This window comes from Drosophila subpulchrella, chromosome 3L (assembly GCF_014743375.2).
Source record: "Drosophila subpulchrella strain 33 F10 #4 breed RU33 chromosome 3L, RU_Dsub_v1.1 Primary Assembly, whole genome shotgun sequence".
Taxonomy (NCBI): Eukaryota; Metazoa; Arthropoda; class Insecta; order Diptera; family Drosophilidae; genus Drosophila; species Drosophila subpulchrella.
In genome coordinates, this window is record NC_050612.1 from 22,720,266 (window position 1) to 22,743,254 (window position 22,989).

At 37.9% G+C, this 22,989-nt stretch overlaps 2 protein-coding genes across 5 annotated transcripts in view; both read right to left on the reverse strand.

Moving 5' to 3' along the window:
- LOC119555261 (calcium uniporter protein, mitochondrial) overlaps window positions 1–14,919 on the reverse strand; it is a 48,962-nt gene extending 34,043 nt beyond the window's left edge. The window contains exons 1-5 of one of the 4 annotated variants that reach the window (XM_037866562.1): window positions 14,786–14,919; window positions 13,714–13,971; window positions 878–992; window positions 416–733; window positions 273–362 (exon numbers count right to left, since the gene is read on the reverse strand). In XM_037866562.1, coding sequence (XP_037722490.1) covers window positions 273–362; window positions 416–733; window positions 878–992; window positions 13,714–13,827 — 637 coding nt within the window. In that variant the 5' untranslated portion in view covers window positions 13,828–13,971; window positions 14,786–14,919. Of the gene's footprint in view, window positions 1–272; window positions 363–415; window positions 734–877; window positions 993–13,713; window positions 13,972–14,420; window positions 14,707–14,785 lie in introns of those variants that run through there. The other 3 variants (XM_037866563.1, XM_037866564.1, XM_037866565.1) reach the window with 3 other exon arrangements.
- Window positions 14,920–16,102: 1,183 nt separating this feature from the next.
- LOC119552971 (bifunctional heparan sulfate N-deacetylase/N-sulfotransferase) overlaps window positions 16,103–22,989 on the reverse strand; it is a 60,270-nt gene continuing 53,383 nt past the window's right edge. The window contains exons 5-7 of the mRNA XM_037862983.1: window positions 20,226–22,110; window positions 18,469–18,821; window positions 16,103–17,537 (exon numbers count right to left, since the gene is read on the reverse strand). Coding sequence (XP_037718911.1) covers window positions 17,435–17,537; window positions 18,469–18,821; window positions 20,226–22,110 — 2,341 coding nt within the window. The 3' untranslated portion in view covers window positions 16,103–17,434. The remainder of the gene's footprint in view (window positions 17,538–18,468; window positions 18,822–20,225; window positions 22,111–22,989) is intronic.

A 22,989-nucleotide genomic window follows, 5' to 3' on the forward strand; every position in this document is an offset into this window, starting at 1 on the left:
ATTGGCCAAACTAATCTTTAATTAATCGATAATTTATAGACATGTGCGATTTAAAGCACTTTATGGTGATAATAAAGTGATTAGAAAGGGGAGAGGAATTTCAACGCTAAATCAATTACGTTTTAAACAATTGATTAGTTTCATATATTTGCCAATTATGACAATATGTCTTTGTGACAAATAAAATAATTTTCTTGTCGTCAAATATTTCATAATTGAGAGCAATTCAAAGCCAATACTTAAAATGTTTCCAAATATATCTTATATCTTACCGTTATTAATTTTCTTTTTTGTTTTCTTTCGATTTTGTATCAATTTCTTTTTTCTTCTTCTTGTTTTTCTCTTGATTGGTAACAGATTACCTTAGGAAAGTGATATCTATGAAATCAGTTTCTTCTATTGTTGATAAACTTACTTGTTTCCCGACTGAAATGTATTTTTTGTCGATCTGAAAATTTTGATGGTCTCTTTTTCAAATGTAATGTCTTGCTAACGTCTGTATTCTTTCTAATTTTGACTATTTTCATTTGTTGTAAACCCTTAAATTTGTTAATTCTTGATATCAATTTATCAGATTTGTTACAGTCATCTGCAACTTCGGCAGGCGGTAAAAACTTTTCAGATTTCGGATCCCCTTTTCGGTACTTAACACGATGATTGGATTTCGATTCCTTTTCTTTCGCATTTTCTTCAACCTCTTCTTGCTCAGCCACATGTTGACTTGAACTTTGACCTACGATGGGAATGATTGATAAGCTCGCAATTACACCCTCTCACAATGTTGTCAAATCCAATCAGTTATCCGCATTATAGGAAAGTATTTACAAAATATCTGCAAGGTAAATATCTCCCATGATTTCCCAGAATTTCCACTCACCTCCCGTCGTCGGTTTTTTATGCTTGTCCGACTTTTTGCCACCGCTCGTTTCGTCATCGTCCGCCGTGGAAGAAAAGCTTCTGTGCTGCTGGAGCTCATGACCTGGCCGTAAGTGCTGAGGGAGAAAGAGAGCGGAAAGTGTTTGCAAATTAACATTAATGACTCCATTTGGCATTATTGATTGTGGCTTAAATTGCCCATAGATCTGGGTAATGACAGGAGTGCTTAGTGACAAGATAATGCATACGTATAAAGGTAAATTATAAGCCTGCGCCATTCTAAAGTCTAACGATACCATCACTGTGCTTGTGGGAGTTCTCTTAAGGCAGTCTAGCTTAGGGTGGACCTGTGTTTTATTAATACAAAATTTATAAAAATTTGTAAAATTAAAATTAAATATTATATTAAAATTTAATAAATGTTTAATGTTGAATATTCAAATCTTAAACTATACAGTCTACTAAATTTGAAATTTTTAAATAAATTTAAAGAGAAGAAATGTTTTTTTTTTTTTTTAAATTTTGTATTATGGTATCGGAAGCTTAAAATATTTTTATAAGAATTCAAATAACTCATAGTAATAAAACTCATAGTAATAAAGCCAAATGCAATGTATGAAAAAATGTTGCTTTAGAGTCCACCCCAGTTTGCTTAGTAAATTCCTCTATATATTCAGTACCCCCCACTTCTTTTGCACATTTTAGACTGGCATTCTTTGCATGTTTCAGCCCCACCTAATTAAGTTAAAATGCTCCCTAGTGAAATCACGTGCTCCCCATAACGAACGACGAGAACGACAACAAACTGGCACTCAAAACAAAAAAGAGACGAAAAAAAGGAACCGGAAACGGAGTAAGGGAAAATGGGATGCGTAAATACAGTTATTGTTAGGGCCACATGGATGTGGCTTTAACCCACAACCCGGTCTCTGTCTGCCACTTTTCTTTTACAACTTTTTTGTATTCGTTTCCTTCTGCCGGCAACGTTGCGTATGAGTAATCTCACACACGCACACCCAAGGGAGGACACACATTGGCAAAGGAAATCGAAATCGAAACCGTAACCGTTTACCTTGTCATTTTACCAAAAAAACAAGACCTGACTTGCTTGGGAGGATTTGAAAGTTGAAAAGTTGTCATCATAACACTTTCAAAGGGAAAACACGTAAAATAGTAGTAAATTTTCCATTTTTTGGAAACTAAATTCTTAAAACTGTATAGAAAAAAGAAATTTGTATCTTTTGAAATTAAAACATTTCATTTTAAAATTAAAACTTAGGTTTTTTAAATCAAACAACATTATTTATTTAGTATCAAACAACATGGCATGTTAAACGGTCCCAAGAGTAAACTGAACATAAAAAGCCTCTTGCAATTTAGCAACAAAGCCCATAAATTCTACTTTGAAACTCTGACATTAAAAATCCATTTCGACAGATTCATTTCCTTTAGTTAGTCAAACTCTCAAACCAGCAAATTTATCTAAACAACCCTCGCAGTTTAAGCTCGTGCTTGAAAATATAAAATAACATTGCATAATTTTGGGTGCAGCTGTCAAAAAGTGTGTGAGTGTGTGTGTGGGGGGGGGGGGGTCTGCATGGGAGCATAACCATATATGCATACATTTTAGAACCGAGTTGGGAACTGCGGCAGTTCTCATATGGTATGCACGTGTTGTGCACCTATTCTAACTTTTACTGATTGGATTTCACGCCCGGCTCCAATCAGGCGCTTCAATAATTCAGGCCCTCTTCAATGCATTTGAAAAATGTAGCGAAATCAAATGGTTCCCACGAGTAATTGAAATTTAAATGGCAAATAAATTCCCCAGATACGCCCATGCAGTCCATAGATCAAATTTTGTTAGCTGCTTTTCCGCAGCAACTTCGGTGATTTGTGGACGCGCATTATTGATGGACTTTAGTTGGCCAAATGACATTGCTTCGGGACATTTCTTCTGACAGTTGGTCAGAGTTTCCATCCGCAGAATTCGGAGACATTGGCGAAACCAGAGGGCACAAGTAAAAGTTATGACCCCCGACGAGCTGCCAGCCGGCATCAAATGTTAAAAAGTTGCCCCACAGGCATTTGCGCCAACGAAGCAAATGAAACATTAGGCGGCACATAAATTTAACAAGCTCCGACAGCCACAGAGAAATCCAACTTACAGCCGGATAGTATGCCACTGTTTTTTTTTTCCACGAGCAGCACCATGGTGTCAAAACTTTTTACGATCATCCAAATAAATTGAAATCGCAGCTCAGCTTAGTTTGGCTTTGCCCTGAGATGAAAATGAAAATGTAATTTCATAAATTACACCTGCTGTTTTTTCCCGGGAAAGAGATAATCCCAAACTTGTGACCGCAACTTGAATCAAATCACATCAAGTTAATTTGGGCTGAGGGGCAGCTTTCAAAAAGGAAAAGGCAGCCGTATGCAAACATCAGTATCCTTGGCCTCTGCCTGCGACATGTTGCTGCAATTGTCTCTTAATGAGCCCGACAATGTGACCACGTGCGGCGCTTCAGTCCCAGTTGATGGAAAAACAAGGCACAGGACACACAGGACTTGCCAGGACAAAAAGGCCTTTGGAATAGAGGAAAATAAGCGGAGGGCCGGGGGGCGATAACAATAAACAAAGGCGAGCCGAGTGAATGTCTCTCTGGGTTCCTCAAATCTTTTTCGTCTGGAAAACACCGAAAAAGCCAACCAAAAAAGTTGTCCAACATTAGAGATAAAAATAATATTACAGTGGTTCGTGTAATTTGCATAACATTTTCATTTCGCTCGGCAGGCTGGAGCCCTCTCTTCAATTTTCCAAATTGTTTTTCATATTTTAAAGAAGGCTAAGCAGCCTAAAGAAAAAGTTTAAGTTGATTTAAGTTAAATTAAAGACATCTAGAATTATCCCACTTACTCAAGTATCTGTACTGATTAGAAAAAATAAATAACAATCAAGGAAAATATACTTTTCCTTAGCCAAATAAAAATAAAACCACATTTCTCCTTGAAATTAGCATACCCATTTCATTTCTCTAAGCTTTCGAAGCCACTCTCTTAAAAGATTTAAATTGCTTTCCATATTTTAAGACATGGTGACCCCATTTAAGGAACGTAAAAACTTTGTGAAACTTCTCGGCGAATTTCTAAATTGATTGAAATTAAATTTTAAGGACCCCTCGCAAGGAATTCAGTATGGAAAGTTGCCGCTTCAGGAAGTCATGCAAGCTACAAAGTTGTGAGACAAGGGAAACCCTAGACAGGCACTCGCCTTTCAGCCCTTTGTTCTTGGCCAACAAAGTCGCGTGTCAAGTGCTGTATTCCTGGGCTCCTAGCCAAGAATAACAGGCCGCCGAGCATATTGTTCTTTACGCGTTTGATTGTCTCTGAATGGACTCGTTAAGGCGGGGTAAAATGAAATAATGAATCCCCATCAAGGCAATTTGTCGGACCGGTTGAAATGCAATTGAAGTTTCGCGCACAGATATTTTATATAGCTCGTAAAAGAAGAGGAGTCTCTTGCAAAGCAATTTATTATTTAGAAATTGAGGCTGCTGGCAATGAATCATAAAAATTACATGAGTGAGCAAATCGCCGAGGAAATGAGATTAGTGGAACGACTTCGAAGGATCCGGGCGAAGACAGGATAGGGCTAAAGGAAAAGCCCGGTAACACCATCTCGACAACATCTCAAGCCACGTCGATAAATTTCTATAAATATATTAAAAGGAAAGTCTGGGAGAGAGACCTAATAAATTAGACACATGTTCACAGCAGGCTGGGGATTTTTTGTGGGTTTTTGTTTTTATCATTGGCCCAGAGTGAATAGATTTGCCAGAAAAGATTTTCTGCAAGTAAATATTCAGCAGAGAAAAAACAGAGAAAAATAGATAAACAAGTTGGGAAGCACAGACACAAACGCATACAGTATACACACATTGACTATCAAAAATCATCAAATACAGAGAGCGAAAAATTAAAGAGACAGGCCAGACGTACTAAACTTAGTATACAATCTGATAGATATACGCACATCCAATGGATACACCGCTGAAATGGAAATAGACATTTTTTTCATTTCTAATGAAAGAGAGCAAAACGCGGCCAGAAATTTGTCGCAGACCTCATAATTCACAGATAACCACAGGAAATTTGGCTAAAAACAGACATATGCCCGAACTGACCAACAATATATTATGACTTGAATGTGGCTGGAAAAATAAATGTGGCTAACAAAGAAAAGTTTTGCCGCTTACCCAAACATTTCTTGAATGCCTGCTTGTTTAGGCCATTTCATCAGAAGTTAACCTCTCACACTCCCCTAAGAGTTGGCCAAAAGTGAGTTTTATATGCTCATTTGTAAGCGTTTTACTTGAGTTTAAATGCATGCTGTGGGAATTTCGCTGGTATTTCTAGCTAAATTCATTTAAATTGCATATACGTTATATTTCAAGAGAAGCCTGATGTCAGGTTTGTTTGTTCATTCAGCCAATTTTGTTAATGGAAATTCGCCAGAAGAAAATAAATGAATTGCATTTCATTCATTGGTTCAATTACAAGGGAATTAGGTAAATGTTGTAACTAGAGGTAGAAGTACATGTCATTCACAGGAAGTTAATTAATAATGCGAAGGGTTATACGAAATTCGAGTTAATTAAGCTTTAATTGTAATTGGAAAAGGTAATAAGGGTGAGTGGAAAAATCCCACAAGGATTACACAGTCACACATTTACACCCTCTTGCCTGGGGTTGGTTTACCTTTATTCAGCCCCAAGCTGGCCAAACGAATTTCAATTACACATATTCCATATTCATAGAGTCTGTGTATTGCCCCCGGGTGATGGACTGCCATCAGTAAATAATGCACATGAAAAAGCGAGGTACACGGCCCAAAGTGGCAAAGAATGTGGAAAAAGCTGCAACAAATTGAGCCCCTAAAAGCTTGGGCCATTCAATACGAAGCTCAACGAAACAGGAAACCATAAACTTGTGGGTTTAAGCACATAACCGCATCCATGGAATCTGGAATCAGGATCAAAGGAGGCCAGAGCAAACATAAAAACCAACTCGGTAATTGCGTTACTCACTCAAAATAATGGCTCATTAACCCGCAGGCCAATGGACAAGAAACAGGAGCTGTTCGGCTTTAATTAGTGACTAGGATATACTCCTAGGATATCCTCCTTCACAGACTTTAGTTGTCCGAAAAAAAATGCATGAAAGAAACTTCTACGTCTGAGGAAAAATAATATTTTCCTGCATAAAAATTTCTCATTTTCATTTGAGGGTTGAGAAAAAATTCAGCTGCCAAAGGGCGCTCCAAAAAAATATGTTCCTTCAAAGGACCCTTCACACTTCCAAGCCAAAGGATGTGTGCGCTTGTTTTTCCTTGCAAGTATCTTGGCCATGTGCATGAGCTATTTCCAGGACACAGCCTTGCGCGGGTAATTTTTATTTTAATTTTAATACAATTAACACTCACAAAGGGCGCCAAAATAAGTCTCAGTGAAAAGGGGCAGGCCCACGGGCCACGCCCCAATGCTTATCAGAAAGGACCCAAGGCCACATCCCATTCTAATTAGTAGGCGACGAAAAAGCGGCAACAAGAGCACAACCGCATGTTGAGTGCTCCATTTAGTGTAAACCGCATGAAAACAACATTATGCAGTCCCCTTTTTATGGCTAAAATAAACTAGAATGGCGGCGACAAAAAAACAGGAATTTTTCAAGGACTATGTCCTTTTTTATGGACAGGCAAAGAGCTGTTTATGATGTAAGTTGGTATAAAAACCAAAAAAGTGGTCTTAAATATTTCATTTCATTTGGTCCTATGAAGGGATTACTTTACATATGTGTGTGCTTAAAATATAAAAAACAAACAATTTTCTTTGATTCTAAATTTTATTTTAAGCATTTACCAATAATAAATATTAAAGCATATGTGCGCATTTTTAATGTCCTTATTGGAGAATATAACAATTGATGTTTAAATAGTTTTATAAAATAAGAAATCACATAACAATATTTTTCATTACAAATCAATATTTTTAAAGTTTTAAAAATTAACAATTTTTTGTATTATTTAAAGATTTACAGATTCACAGATTTACACAACTTACAGAGCCAAGTACATGTATGTCATATTTGTCTTTTAAGTCCCTACTTGCTTCGTATGACAAGCTTAAGTGGATAATATGGAAACCCTTACCGAGAGTAGGAGACCAAAAATAAATTTATGTAGCTCATTTTTGAGGCAAGCTCGCTTCGCCCGTGGAGCGCAACGAAAATTTGCATATAATAGGAGAATTTGCGCCTTCAAAGCCCGGGGAAGTCTAACCAACAACAGCTGACACTCGCCTCCTGTCGAAGAACTCGGAAACCTGGGACCAAAACTCACCCGCAGAGCCTGCGATGTGGCCTGAATTAATAACGAACCTTTTATGCGGTTCCCTCTGCCCGGCTGCCTTTGTTTGGGCTTTAAATTGTCTAGAATTTATTCGGAGATCTTGGGACTGCGATAGATAGAGTTCTGTAAGTGGCCAACGCCGCAAATATTTGCTAAATAAATTAGCAGACCACTTGGCTCTGTTTGTCCACAGAATTTGGTATTCAATACATTGAATTAAAATCAGTGCACAAACAAATGTACCCAAGTGGATTTCCGCAGAATTATGCTGACAACATTGAAATATTTTATGGCGCAGGTCAATCGCAATCGAGGGATCTCCCCCTGAATGCTTCAAATTGAATTGGGTTGATTTTATAAATTGAACAAATAAATTATTTAAGCTGATTCGGGGTCGCGTGGCCTCTGCAAGTGAATTATGTATTAAAAATTGAGCACTTTTATATACACAATCTCGTTGGAAGTCTCAAGTGCTGATAAGTACTATCATAAAAGCGCCACAAATTGATAAGGAAAATGTTAGCTGGATTCTCCGCTGGTGCTTACAGTTTAACCAGCACAGTAAATAGTTTCGGAGATTGGATTACAAGTGGCCAGTGAAAGGGGAAAGATACAGGAGAGGGCTTTTGGCCACTTGTATCTATTAGGTACACATGCAGCCCAGCTCGGTGCAGAGTCATTAGATAAACATCAAAGCGAACATTGAAACCGACAAGTTGCGGGGGATTCGAGGGCAAATAGGGTGGCGGTTTTATATGGGGCCTTATGTGTGTATATGGGCTCACATGTGGGGTTGTTCGGCAGTTGGCGCCCTTGTCGACAGCAGAAGTCAAGTGCAGGAGCAATGGCCACAGCACGCAAAGGCAAAGTTGCCAGAAGTTATATTACCATAGGCTACCAAACTGGGAGAGGGGCCAAGATAAACATAAACTCGAATACACTTGGATTAATAATAAATTTCCATAGGCATTGTCCTAGCTAAAACAGGGCAAAGTTCGCATAACTTCGTTATGGTTTAATTACAATTAACTTTAACTAATTTAAGTCTAGAGTAATGGCTTTAAAAGTCTCATTAAAAATCTATTAAAAGGGTTTTACAAAATCAGTTAAATTAATGAATAACGTTTTTAAAAGGTTTAGACTTGTCCTACATTTTAAGATAATATCTTTGTATTAAAAGTCAAAACAATCATAACATATAAATTCTGAAAAATGTTTCATTAAGATTTCAAGTATATACCTTTGAAAGAATGGACTGTAAGCTGTCTTACAATGGTTGATATATATCCTTTCCTTACTTTTCATACATTTTACTTAAATATTATTTTGAATTTTTCTTTAAAGGTTATATTTAGTAATAGTAATATTACCTAGTAATACTTTTTAAAAGTGTAATTTTATTGTTTGGCGCAAAGATATACCCTCAGTTAGTTTTTTGTCGGGCTGAATAAAATTACGGCCAAGTTATGCCGGCAATTTCGGAGGCATAACTTTAAGTTCTGCTGATGAAGCGACAGCGACAGCCCTAATGAGGTCTTTCTAGTTTGTGACATCAGTGGAGCACCCGTCTCCGACGTTTTACGATAGCATTAATTACGCGTATAATCCTCGCTCGTCCTCTTCTCCGAATATCCTCTCAAATAGTACGATGTGCATACTTATATGCATGCAAATATTTTTGCAACGTCTGGTGGGGAAATTTGCTTTCGGTTTTCCCTGATAGCTATGCAAAGATTTTGCAACGCTGATAAATGTGCGAAAACGTGCACAAGTTTGCAAGGAAAAGCCCAGGGGAGAAGAATAATATTGGGGGTGAGTGGGTGTTAGGCGAAAGCCCTTTCTATAATATGCAGATTTTCTGCGGCTTGACTGTTTGTGTACGGGTTAAGTCGAATGTTTTTGGGAGACTTTAAGGTGAGAGCCGCAGAAACTTGCTGATCAAACAATAGCTGATAGTTTTTAAGAAGGAGATTAGCCAAAGTCAAGAAATAAGTGCTGATAAGTTAAGTGCTTTACTGTTTTCTGTCAGCCGGTGCAAAGAACTTGCTGGAACTTTAACTTTGTTGGGAATTAGCAGGCAAATCTTGCGAATAAGGTCGAGCGAGTATTAAAAGATTGTAGGCATGAAGAACTCTTCACCTAAGCTAGTATTTATGAGAAGCGCAGAGGAGAGCACACAGCGATTTAAATGCGGCCTAAAAACGAGGCAATTAAGAAGCTAACAATTTTCTTTTGTATTCAATTTGCTGGCTAATAATAAAGTATGAAAATTAATGTTCAACTTGCCAAAAAGAATTTAAATGGGTAAATTGAACTTTAACTCAGTGTATAATAAAATGTTAATTCAGAATGTTAAGCCGATTTGGGAAACGTGACATGAGAAGCAATCAAGGTTGATAACATTAAATTGAAAAGTTGAAATAAAACTTGATTTCAGGTTTTTACATTGCTGTTATCAAAGTTCCCAGGACTAATGATTTAATACACATTTCTTTAAGTGGAACGGATCCTTCAAAAGCTGAGCTAAGCTAAAAACCATAAAAAGTGTAAGGAAAAAGTAGGAAAAACTTGCGCGGTAAAAAGTGAATTTTAAGTGTCACTTACTAAGCCTGATTTAATGAGGAGATTTGGTAAAAAGTCGCATATACCACGCACCACACGACTTTAAGCCCTGGCTTTAAGCTGCTGACCTTTGGCTGCATTATGTGCAACCTGTGCAGGTTTGCTTTGGATATGATGAATTCCATTTGCATAAGTACCGCGTTGTTTTCATCGGGCTTTATGCACGAGTATCTGTGTTTGTTCGCACACTGGCACTCAGAGATGCACAAATAAAGCCGGTTCCAAAGCCTGAATCATGGCACTCGTGTATTTAATCAAATATCAATTGATCGCCCATCGACCACGTTGAATCGGTCGGAAAATAATTGTTCACCGGCAGAGAAAATTCCCGGTTACATACAATTGTGGTTAAAATAATAAGGTTTGAAAAGGTTTTGTATAGTTCTCCAAAGTGTATTGACCGCAATGAACACAGCGTATCGAAGAACCACCACAAATGTTTGATTTCCCATTGTTAGGATGGAAGTATTTATAGGAACACTTATGTGTCTTTTATAATGCATTCATTAGTAAGATATGTTCATATAGATAAAATATTTTTTATTAAAGCCGGCTATTTAATCAATATGGGAAAGGAATATGTAAATATACCCCAGAACTAGTGGTATAGGCTATATAGAGATGAGAACTTAGGTTTACTCAATTCTAAAACTCTGATGTACCTCTCACTTTTATGGTTATAAAACTTTTACTGATTACAAAATCGAAAAAATGAAGCTTACATTGTGATATTTCATCCCAAACTATTTATATAATTAAAAAATTTGTAGTGAAACAATTAGGGGAAAAACTTTTGGTAGCGAAAAACAATTGTGTAATTGGTTAGAATTATATTTTCTCAGTTTTTGAAGAACAATAGTGGGCTTAACTATTATTTCAGCTGACACTGTTCCGTTGCACATATATTTGTCTGTGTGCCACGCCCCAGGAAACAGGAATATGGCAAAACAAATGGCAACACAATGCAAAAAAGCCAAAATTCGAGGGCAAGCCAAAAATCCCATTGAAAAGGAAATGTCGGACAGAGAGGGCTATGCTGGGGGGGAAAGGTCGGGGAGATATAACAACACACGTTCTGAGTCTGTTTTGTATGTGAGTGTGTATTGTGGGGCAGACCAAATGGCGCCAATAAAAGTTTTTGTGCTCCACGAAAACAAAAACAAAAAATTGGAGAGGGGTCTACCAAAAATTCTACAAATCCCCTGAACTTTATTTATTTTTTCGCGTATGCCCAGAGATTTAAAGTGAAAAAATTGAACTGTGATGTGGAGACATGTGACATGTTAAGATGCCAAAAACGGAAATCGGGGTCAAGAAGTTTCCCAAACTTTTGAGCTTGACAATCAATGCCGTCGTTTTCGTTGTCTTCTCTATTTGCTCTAATCAGCAGAAAAGAGCGCAAAAACAACAATGCAAATTGAGACAGACTCTCTCTCACATTCGAAAAGTCGAGCAAATAACCTGGTAAAAAGCAAGTAATCCCGGTACAAAATAATCTCCCCTTTTGCGCCCAATGTCATCAACACTCGTTTTTTGTTTGTCGCGCTCTCTTCGCAAATAAAAAAGCTCAAAAGCCGCTCGCTTTTGCCGACACTTGAGCTGAGTAAATAACGGCGTATTTAATCATTTCGTATGCAAATCGAGTTTGGCATAAAAGAAATAGTAGAATACACGCCGGTTGAATGGGCCTCGTACAGTAGAACGTCCATAAGAAGAACACTAATTGAAATTTTTAAAAATTAGAGTAATTTGAACTTTAGTTTAGAAGTCATTATAAATGTTCTTAAAAATCCAAGTTGAATAAATAAAATGTTCAAAAAGTAACAGAAATGTTTTTTAAAATATTTTCAAAACAAGTACAATTTTATAGTATTTTTTTAACTTTCTGGGTGTTACTTTTAACTCAGTTTTTGGCAAATTAACTAAACACAGTTGATAAATCATTAAAAATTTTAAGATATTCCTTAATAAGATATTTATAAAAAACATTTAGTGAACTCCTTGTTGAAATAAAATGAATTTTTTTAATTAGCATAAAAGACGTTGCTTGGCTTATAAATGAGTTTTGATTTTGTAATCAATTTTTAAATGCTGATAAGGCTTTGTTTAGAAATGAGAATTTTATGAGTTAGCGTAGTTTCCCAAAAAAAAACTTTTAAAGGATTTTTTAATATGTTCAGAACTAAAATTTTTTCTTATATCTACAGTGGATCCCATTAATATTCGGTTTTTTTTTACTTTAAACGCTAATTTTATGTAAATCCGTTCTTTCTCCCAAAACACTATTCCATTCTGGCTTTTTAATGAAATATTTGGCTAATTCCTTGGGTAAGCTTTACTGTGTCTTTTGATTAGATTATTCGTTTAGTTGAATTTGCTGATTCACTAAGCTTGAAAATGTGTGCTGATAAGCAGTTGCGTTTTCCATTTGTTAGAAAATAAATACTGCTTGCAGCATCATTGCAGTGACTCACCCAAATTAATTAAATCACTGACCTACAGTTTAATGGGCACTGGGATGCCATAGCGAGTGCTAATTGTTCCAAACTGTGCTCTCTAAAAAAATTACAATCACTCATCTATCAATGCCCCCCTCCCTCTCCTCCACCCCACCCTTCCATCATGTCATGTGATGATAAACATTTCTGACAGCTGTTTTTGTTGTTATTGCTTTGCCCTTTTTTCGCGCAGGTGCAAAAACAAAAACAAGAAGAAGTTGTGAGAGTGAGAGAGAGTTGGAGAGAGCAAAACTCCATGTGGAGTTGGGCGAAAAGGGAGTTTAAAAGAGAAAGGGGAAAATGGAGAGCCAGAGAACAAGAGTGATGTGTATAAACTTATGTATGACATGTAGGTATGTAGCTTATGTGGTATTTTTCAGACGGGTTCTTTGCATAAATTTTAATAATTTGAAACACAAAATGTGCCCACCACATATGAATAAGAAAATGGACAAGACACGCATGTTGAGTGTTTCTATATAAGTATGACTGTTTGGCACTACATCTGCGTAGAGACAGTTGTGGTCAAAATTATAGAAGCCGTTGGTTTAAAGAAAATTTTTAAAATATTATTCATTACAAACATTTTTTGTTAAAAATTTATTTTAAAATCACTTTTAATAAACTTTTAAAACTAAACACAAGTAAGTAATTAATCAATATAATAGTTAAGTGTGCCCAACCCATGGAATTCTCAATTTAATCAATGATATATTTAATCTAACAACATCTTAACACAGAATACATACTATTTTATGATAGTTTTACTATTAAATAGTAACCAAATCAACCACAAAATACACATCCCAATTTTGAATAGTTTTTAACCTTTTTTAATAGTAACGTTACTATCCGTATAGGTAAATTTTACCCATAACATTTTAACATGCGTAGCAATGATCGAAAAACAAGAGATTTTTAAAGATCTTAAGTTTTTCAATGACTATGATAACCCAAGTCTTTTGTAAAACCTAAAAAGCCATATGTCTTATGAGAAGTTTATGAACTTTAAGTTAAACTAATATGTAACTACATATATAAAGTATTAAAGCTTTTTGTTAAGGATTTACAAAGGAACTAAAAAAAACTAGCTACACTCTTTTTGAAAAATTCCTTTACTATGGTACACTTTAGGGTACTATATTTTTAGCCACCGCTGTTAGCATGCGCTTATTCACATTCGTAAAACAAGTGCGTGTGTTTTTTATAGATCCGATACGGCGGCAACAGCTACAGCTGCTCCCCCGGAGCGCGACTTCCCCAGATAGTGTTTGTATGTAGGTATTCCAGCACTTTGTGTATGGTACTCACCAGGGCAAAGGTCGTGACGGGGGCCACACGGAGGGCGAGACTTCTGTAGGTGGTGGTCGAGGGTCGCAGGAACAGCCGGAAGGCGCTGACCATGGCGGCCCTATTTCTGGACATATTTCACCGGGCTAACTGGAACTGGGTCTACGGCTGGGCACTACACCACACTGAATGCACTCTTCTTCACTCTTTGTGAATCACAAAAACACCGGTTATGGAGGGGGTTTAACGAATGAGTAATATTTAGAACTTCTTGGTATTCTGGGCGTCCGAAATGAGGATTCGATTTAAGAATAAATTTGAAATATAATCTACACTAGGAGGCTTTGCACGACCTCTCAACCGAAATCAAATTTGGATATGCTATGAACGAACCGAGTATTATTTATTCGAAACGGATACTTTAGCGATGGCCCTTTCATCATAGGAAATTCCAAAGGCACCGTTAGAACCCACAGAACTTGATAAGACCGAATACGTAGCTTTCACGACAATAAACAAAATACATGGACCAATGAAATTTGCCCTTTCACTAAACATTTTGATACGAATTATGTTGACTTTTGATTGCTAAAACAAAAGTATGTAAGTTGTAAAAGGGGAAAATGCAACAAGCCGCTTAAAAACAAAAAAAAAAAAAACAACTGAGAACGGGCGCCAAAAAGGAGAATGGGAGAACTTTGGAGAGGAGAAGGGGCTGAGAGAATTACCGGTTTTTACCCAGCGAATCTTCTTTGGCTTTTCATACGCGGCGCAGAGGGCAAAAACCCAGCGATTATCACTCGGAATAGAATTATATATGGAGCGATATATATTCTGGCAATTTAATAATTAACAAGGCGGCGTTTTAGTGGGCCTTTCGCTGGCACTCTCTCTGCTGCTCTCTTCGCCCACAACTTTTTATTTTCAGCCGGCTATATGAACACGCGATTTTATTAATATTATTTTACAACTGTCGCTTTTGGCCGAGTACCTGTTAGCACGTGCTATTTTTAACGTGCTATATCTAGTTAAATTTTAAATATTTATTTTTTTTGGTTTCAATTCAAATTTGGCCACCATATAATTTCTTTACCGTTATTTTCTTAAATATATATATATTTTTTATAAATATATTTCAAAAAGCGAGTATTTAAAGTTTAATATTTAAAGTTGTCAATACAAATAAAAAACATTGACACCCACAACCGACACGAACGAACTTTAGAAATGAACTAACTGGAGGTACGACCGAAAAGCTGTGCGGTGTCGATACCATCGGTGTTCCCACGGAACCATCGAATATTTTTCTGGGGTTTCACTGCTTTCACTAACCATAGAGCGCCAAATTAAGGATTTTGAAATTTCGATCGCAAATGATAATACATGTACAGTAGTTTATTATAATGTATATATAAGTCATTTCAGTTTAAACTTGAACAAAATAACCTCAATTTATGTTACGAAGTGTTCATAATGGCTTCAAATGATGACAATTTAAAAAACCATTGTCTATTCGTTGAAATAAACCGATTTACTCATATGCTTTTCTAGATTGTTACTATTATTACTCAGAAAAGTGTGGAGTGTGTTTTTGAATAACTATAAAATAAGTAAGTAAATAAATACTGAACTAACTGGAGGTGCGATACCATCGCTGTTTCCTTGGAAGAATCGAATATTTTTCTGGGGTTTCACTGTTTTCACTAAGGAAAGAGCGCCAAATTATGGATTTTGAAATTTTGATAGCAACTGATAATACATGCTATTTTATTAAAGTTTATATTTAAGTCATTTTATTTTAAGCTAGAGGATAATTAACATAGTTTATAACAGGGGGTGTCAATCCGGGCGACTTGAAAAAATTACTCATACGATAAGTATGCCAGTTAGATTAATGGTAACGGTGCGTATAAGTGATGGACTAACATGCAGCAGCGCTTTTCTCGATTATTACTATTATTATTCAGAAAATAATAGTGTGTTTTGCATGGGTATAAAATAAGCCAAAGCTAACTGAAGTAAAAATTAAATTTCGATGTAATAAAACAAAGAGATAAAAAGTATTACATTTTTGATTGATACTATCGATATTTTCAGAAGTTTAACATGTGCTACTTGGTTCTGAACTTCGCTAAGAGTAGACCTTCCTAAGTGTTTAATGCACTGCTTTATATGTGTGGGTGGTGTATTTGCTAGATGTAGATATATGCTGCATGTAGAATATGTACTTACTTTACATGGATCGTGTACTCGCCAAATGCACTGCTTTATAACCGTTAAATAAATTTAAAATTGTGTATATCCTTGAATGTAAAAAGGATTTTTTGATAATCTATTAATAGGGCAATCCAAGAAATAGCTAGACCAATTTCCCGCCACCCAGTAACCAACAAGAAAACATCAATTCCACTTTACACTTGCAATAATTTTCGCTTTTATTATTGTCGCATTACCAATCTAAACTTGAACTAGTTCTCATACAGTTACGCATATATCCAACTATACAATAGAGCTTTGCTTAGTGCTGCGTTAAAAATACAACTAGAGCTTTACAGTTTTACATCGAGGCCTGTGACAAGCGCATTTCGGGTCTACTCACTAGGCTTAGGCTAAAAACATCTATAATACACTTAGGGGATAGAGGCAGCCTTATGCTTAACGTACTATTCCGATATAGATATCTGTTTCATTGATGTAGCACTCGTTAACTGCTGGAACGAACTCACAGTTTTGGCATGGATTTAAAATTGCTTAAAGTACACAGTACGGTTTCTGCAGCTGCCGTGTGAATAGTATAGTATGGGCTTTAGAGTTGTCAAAAGTTATTTGATCGAGTCTTTAGGATGCGGAGAGCTGAATCGGTGTCTGAGGTAATAACGAAAGTGCTGGATTATGCGTTAACTTAATTAGGCGCTTAATTCGCCATTACCGACTAATAAACATTAAACAACTAACAAAGCGCATTTATGCATTTATTCATGATGCCTCATGATATTATTTATGATAATTTATAATGCGCAAGCATACACACACACACACACACACGCCTATTTACACAATGTTCGCAGATAAACACACAGATACGCACTCACACACTGTACAACTTTAGCTGACAACTGCACTGACATTAATTAGCTGCAATAGCAACAACAAAAAAGATTTATGCATGTTAAAAGCGACTAATTATGTTATTTTTTCCTTCTTAATTTATAGTTTTTTCTACAGCAGCTGTTTTTTAAGCTGTTCATAGGCCTGCCCTTTTCCATTATTCACTTTCGGCTAGCGATTGCACTGGGATAAAAAATGTGATTTTAGATATTTTCGAATTAAACTAAAGAGTTGTTCAAACAGTATTGTCTTACAAACATTTTAAAATACTAAAATAAATTTTTAGCAAAATAAATATTACTTTTAGTTTACTTAGAGCTTTCAAAATATTTCATTGGACATTTAACTAGTAATGTTAGTATGTAAATTTCCCATCAATCTACAGATCTTAAATAATCGCCACTGCAAAAGCTTGCCGAGAGTGAAAACTAGAACATGTCTGATAGATTTTCCATAGCATTTTCGCCTCATTTCCTTCCTGTCAGTTGTGACGTCGTCGTCGCTGAGCGTCCTCCGCACTTTCGGCCGCCAGATGCAGCCAATGCAACTGTTTCCTGAGTTTTGCCCGCAATTTGCGATACTTAATGCCTCCTATGCTGCCGCCGCCCACTCCTCCTCCGCCGAACAGCTGCTATCACGTGCCCGTGGACAGGTCGTCTTTGAGCCACTGCGGTATTGGCCGCGAGCCCAGCTTTTTGAGCAACTTCACCAGCGCCGTATTGTGATTCAGATAGTATCTGCAAGCGAAAAAAAATCAGAGGGAAACATCAGAAATGCAGGAAGTACGCAGGTAAAAGTGGTGGCGCGCAATTAGAATTTCAAATCGCTAGCTTGCCGCTTCAAAGACAGAACAAATATGCAGAACGACAGGGACTTATCTAGGCAGCACCACTTTTGTTAGCTAAGTTTTTGAATATTTTACTTCAGCTTCCACACTCGCGATTTGGATTGCTCACAGCTGAAGTGCAGATTTTACTTATCTTTAGTGAAATCCCTAAGAAAATTATTTCAATTTCGATTTTTATTTCCCCTAATAAACTACCGCCTTTACAAATCCTGTTCCAATCTATACCCTTTTTACCCACATAACATATTTGCGGTAGGGTTTCCTTTTTCCCCCACATCAACATGAAATCTCTCTCGTCAGGAAACAAATTTTCCCAGCTTACAAGCACTTTTATTTGGCCAACTCCAACTCCAACTCCCTTGATATATTTCCCATTTACTCCAGTTGAATGCCTCACAAAGTAGTCCATCTGTCCATCTCCATTTCCGTGTGGCTGTTGGCCTAGAAAAATCCCGCCCGGCAAATCGTTTTCCTTGTCAACTGACAACAGCTGGCATACCGACGAAATCGCAGTACAGCAAAGTGCACTTTTAGCGGCCGCAAAGTGGCACATACCCTTCACACGATATGAAACTGGGGGGAAAAAAAAGGGAAACAAAAAAAGGAAGAAAAGCTGGGAGTTTTGTCCCCACAACCCTTGCCCACACATGTTCATTAATCCTTCACTCAAAGCAGCTGCTCCTTCGTCCTGTCTGCCCCAAATCACTCACACCGCCACCGCCCACACGGACGACTGATGGCTCGAACTTTTCATGATTTTCCCACCTTTACGAAATTCGTTGGGTCCTTGGTCTCCTCCCCGAAATTTCGATTTTACTCACCGCTGCAACAGCTTGGCACTGCGCTCATCCATCGTGGGATACTGACGGCCCTTGGACTTTCCGAGGCATTTATTGCGCTTCTCGCTGACGGCCTGGCAGTAGAAGCCCTTCTTCACGTCGTATCGCAGGTGATTTGAATAATCGAGCAGCGGCTGGATTTTCAGGAAGCGCTGCAGCTCGTTCATCACATCGATGGGATTCAGGCGCAACTGCTCGCCATCGATGATGTGCAGCTGCTGGGCGGGATAGTAGGCCAGCCAGTGTTCCAAGTGCTGGGCGTACTTACCGGGATTTAGGCACCGGTTTCGCAGATCCTTCAGCGCCCTGGGTGCCGAGTCACTTGCCGTTATGACCTGTTCGAGTGGTGGGGGAAGACAAGTGGAAGGGTGTGGAATCAGTGTTATTTCAAAGCTTGAGCACACGACTGGCTCATATGCACTTAAAAAAATGAGCTATTTTCTTTAATTATATTTATTTTTTAGTTTCTAAAGAATTTTTATAATAATAATTTTGTTATTAGTGATATGCAGAATTTTAGGCATTTAAAAGTACTTGAAAATTATATTTTTTATCGCTGTTTTAAAGATCCTATAATGTATGGGTTGATAAATATATATTATTCATTTGAATACTCATTTTTGTTATAAATAAATTTCTAAAATATAAATACAACTCAAAAACAAAAAAATTGTTCTTGATCGTAAAGTTCTTCTTTACTATAAATATCTTAGATTGATAGTTTTAAAGATCCTAAATAAATTTCTAAAATCTAAAAACCACTCAATAAATGCCTTTTGATAATTAAGTTTTAGTTTTTTTACCAAAACATTTTACGTATAATTATAATTTTATATATACTTAAGCAAATCTAAGCATCAGAAAAAAAAACAAAATTAGTATTAGAGCTTATTTTATTATTATATCCTTTAATATGAACTCCAAAAAGTAGACAAAATTGTTTGGTAAAAATAGGTCTATTATATGTTATAAATCCGCATTTAATTTTTACTTGACTCGCATTTTATTATACTCATACATATTCGTACAAATAAATCTTGTGCTAATTCCCTACGGAACTCTTTATTTTCTCCCCTTAAATTCAAAGTGTAAAATGGCCCCCCTGGCCATTCGAAGAGTGGCAACGAACGAATTTTGAGTGCCTTGGCCAGGACCTGGACACATGTCAGAGCAAGCTGGCGCAGCAATCTGAGGCATTCGTACATGTGTTAGTTGTGGGACAAGCTCGGGTGCAAATGGAAATTTTCCGGCATGGAATTCAAATGAAATGTTCCAAAGAATCAACGAAAGAAGCTGCATGTGAGGATGCGAGGCACCTACTTGCCACAATAGAGCAGCACAAGTCCCACAAGTTGCTCGAATTAAAACTGGATTTTCCAACATTTATTTTGTTTTTTGTTTTGTTTTTCTTTTGTTTGGTTTGGTTTTTCTCGAATTTCTTTTGAGGTGAACCCAAATGAGTTTTCCTGTTTGCTTAAATGTTTCTTTTCATTTTCCCCCACAGTGCGAGATAAGAAATTGCAATTTGGGGAATTCGTATTCGCTCGACATGCTATCGAATGGATATCAATCAAGGGGGCATCGTATTTGTTTTTCTAAGTAAGCAATGAGGCGAGTTAATTATTGTTTTCAATAGAGTTCACTTGGAGATTTGTAAGGAAACGGAAGTTCATTTGATTTTCAGCAAATGAGCAAATTCATATCCTAGTCTTTGGTAATTTTAGAGGAAATGCGGTTACCTGATAGAAACTATAGTTATTGGCAATAACATCGCCGTGGGAACGTTGATGTTGGTACCAGGAGTAGGCCCTCTTTGCCGGCGATATTAGAATCGTCACGATCTTGGCATGTGGCAACAGGGCATGAGTTCTCTTCGGCACAGCCTCGCCATCGAAGTAGGTAGCACTCTTCTCGAACATAAAGCGCGGCGATCCCAGCTGCGTGGGCATCGGGGAACTTGTATTGGGCAGCGTTTCCGAGGGGAAGAAGTCCATGTACCAATCCAGCCCCCTATAGTAATTATTCCCGTTGAAGAACTGCACCTCCTCAAAGGTTTCGGGACTGGCGATATTACTCGCAATACTGCCGTGCATGGATAGGAATGTGTACAGAGCTGTGGTGCCCGTCTTCTGCGGACCAATCACCAGAAACTTTGGCAGCGATTCGCAGTTCTTGGTCTTCGACCAGATCTTCTTGTGCCGCACATCGTCACAGGGATTGCCCCACACCGGATCCACCTCCTCCGGATGCAGCCGGAAGTACATCTCGGCCAGCTGAACTGGCGGCGCCGAGGCCAACTTAAGATTGGTCCAGCACTGCAGGAACTTGATCACCGATTGGAATGTGTACAGAGCCAGACGATCCGATCCATAGTTGGACATGTGCGTCATGAAGATGTTGATGGGATTGTACACGATGGTCTGGAAGAGTTCTCCTCCCTGTATCGATTCATCCAGCTTATCCCTACCCCCCGGATAGCGATCAATGTACATGGTGTGTGTGAATAGACCACAAGTTTGCCGTGGCAACACCATTATATTGCGATGGATGAATCCTCTCCTCAAGCGAGCGGGCCTCAAATGAGGATACTCCTCTGTGGACGTAACCTTTACGTTCCACACCTTCTTCCAAGCTAAATACAGTAGTTCATGGGCGGGATAGACGCCCGAGTGATGTGGTGATATGGAGTAACCCGAATCCGTGGGTATATTGTGATCCATGGCAAAGGCGTAATTTAAGTGCATTTCTGCCATCAGGAGGGTTAGGTTATCATACAAATGGGGCTGCTGGTGCTTCCACATATGTGAGAACCAGTTGAACTCTTGGACGTTCTGCAGCAGGAAATCATCTCCGAGATTTTCCTCCCTCGTGCCATGGTGGTAGTACTTTCCCGAGAATCCCAGATTAAACCGGAACCCAGGCACCATGGCGGCTATATTTTTCTGCGTGGCTATCAGTGCCCGAACATCATCTGGTCGCAACCTCGTGCCCTTTTCACCCACAAATATATCATCTATATCCACTAGAATCATACGCTCTAGATTAAGACTAAGTTGACCATGACTTAGATAACTCAGGGCATCTAGGAATACCAAACGATGAAGCCAGAAACGTAAACTGCTCCCGAAGAGAACTCTTTGTATGCCATCCAACTGTCCACGATCTTGGAGGACAGTCGTCAAAGGTAGCTGCACCTGGCCCACACTATCCGCTGGATATTCTTGAGTGTTTCTTTGAGCCCACTCCACTGGCTCGTAGGTACTGTGATTATGCTGGAAAACAGCCCAGTCATCACCGGGCAGAGCTCCCCAGGCCGTTTCCCCCGCTCGAGTTAATCGAAGCACCGATGAAGAGGGATTAAGGCTGGCATCTCTGAGCCTCAGATTGGTGTTGACAAACAGCGGAAAGTCCCGCAGTTGGGCACCCACTAGAGTCTCCTCGCTGGGACTCACGAAGCCCACAATTCCCACGGAGTACTCCCGACAATATTTGTCCAACAGCTCACGATTCCATTTGTCCATATTGAGGTACTTGTCCAGATTCTCAAACACAATCACGCCATAGCGACCTTTATCCAGATTGGTGAGAACTGGCAGACTCTTGCCCGCCACTTCGATTTTGTATCTGCAAGGGAAGGAGAAATTATTATTTAATTATGATGATAATAATTATCCTTAAAGATATAAATAAGTCAAAAATTAACCCTTTTTAGGTCCTATTTGTCAATGTCATGTTAATATTTCCGTATAGATATAAATAAGTCAAAGAGTAACCTATTAAGGTCAGATTTCTCAATGAAATGTTAAGGTTATAGGGACCGGTTAGAGAAAGTTAACTAGTAGTTAAATTGTTCGGAAAATCTAATTTGGTATCTCAATGTAAGTAGGTTTACTTATATACAATTTTAACTTGAATTTTGCCTCTAGCTAAGTATTTATAGTTAGATAAACATATTAAGGATCTGAAGACAAGAACTTAAAAAAAATAAATATCTACCCTTAACGACAATAACTTTGCGACCCTTAAATACAAGTAAAGACTAAAACTCTACATATTACGACGTTTTAAACCGAAAAACTTTAAGCTTTTTCGGTTAGAAGCGATATACTCAAGTATTTTTTGAACCCCCTCCAGATTATTTCCACAAATATCATATAACAAAGCGCAAAATATCTGTGTGCCATAACTGTCAAACCAGAAACAACATGGCACACAAAAATGGCGTTAGAAGGAGCCAGCACAGATGGAGACAGAAGGAAAGTGCTTGTCAAATGTGACATTCATTGAGGGTGTGGGCAAATGAGACAAAGGAAATCCTTCTTGGATTGGAGAAGTGCAGCGAGAGCTGCATTTGACAGCTGGATGTCACAAGCGGTTGGCCATGACAAGCCATATAGAATGGGTGACATTGCATTGCACTCGAAATCGCAATTGCAATGCCAATTCCAAAACCCAAAACGTGAGTTGCATCCGATAAGCTAAGAGATAAGCTCAGATTGTTCG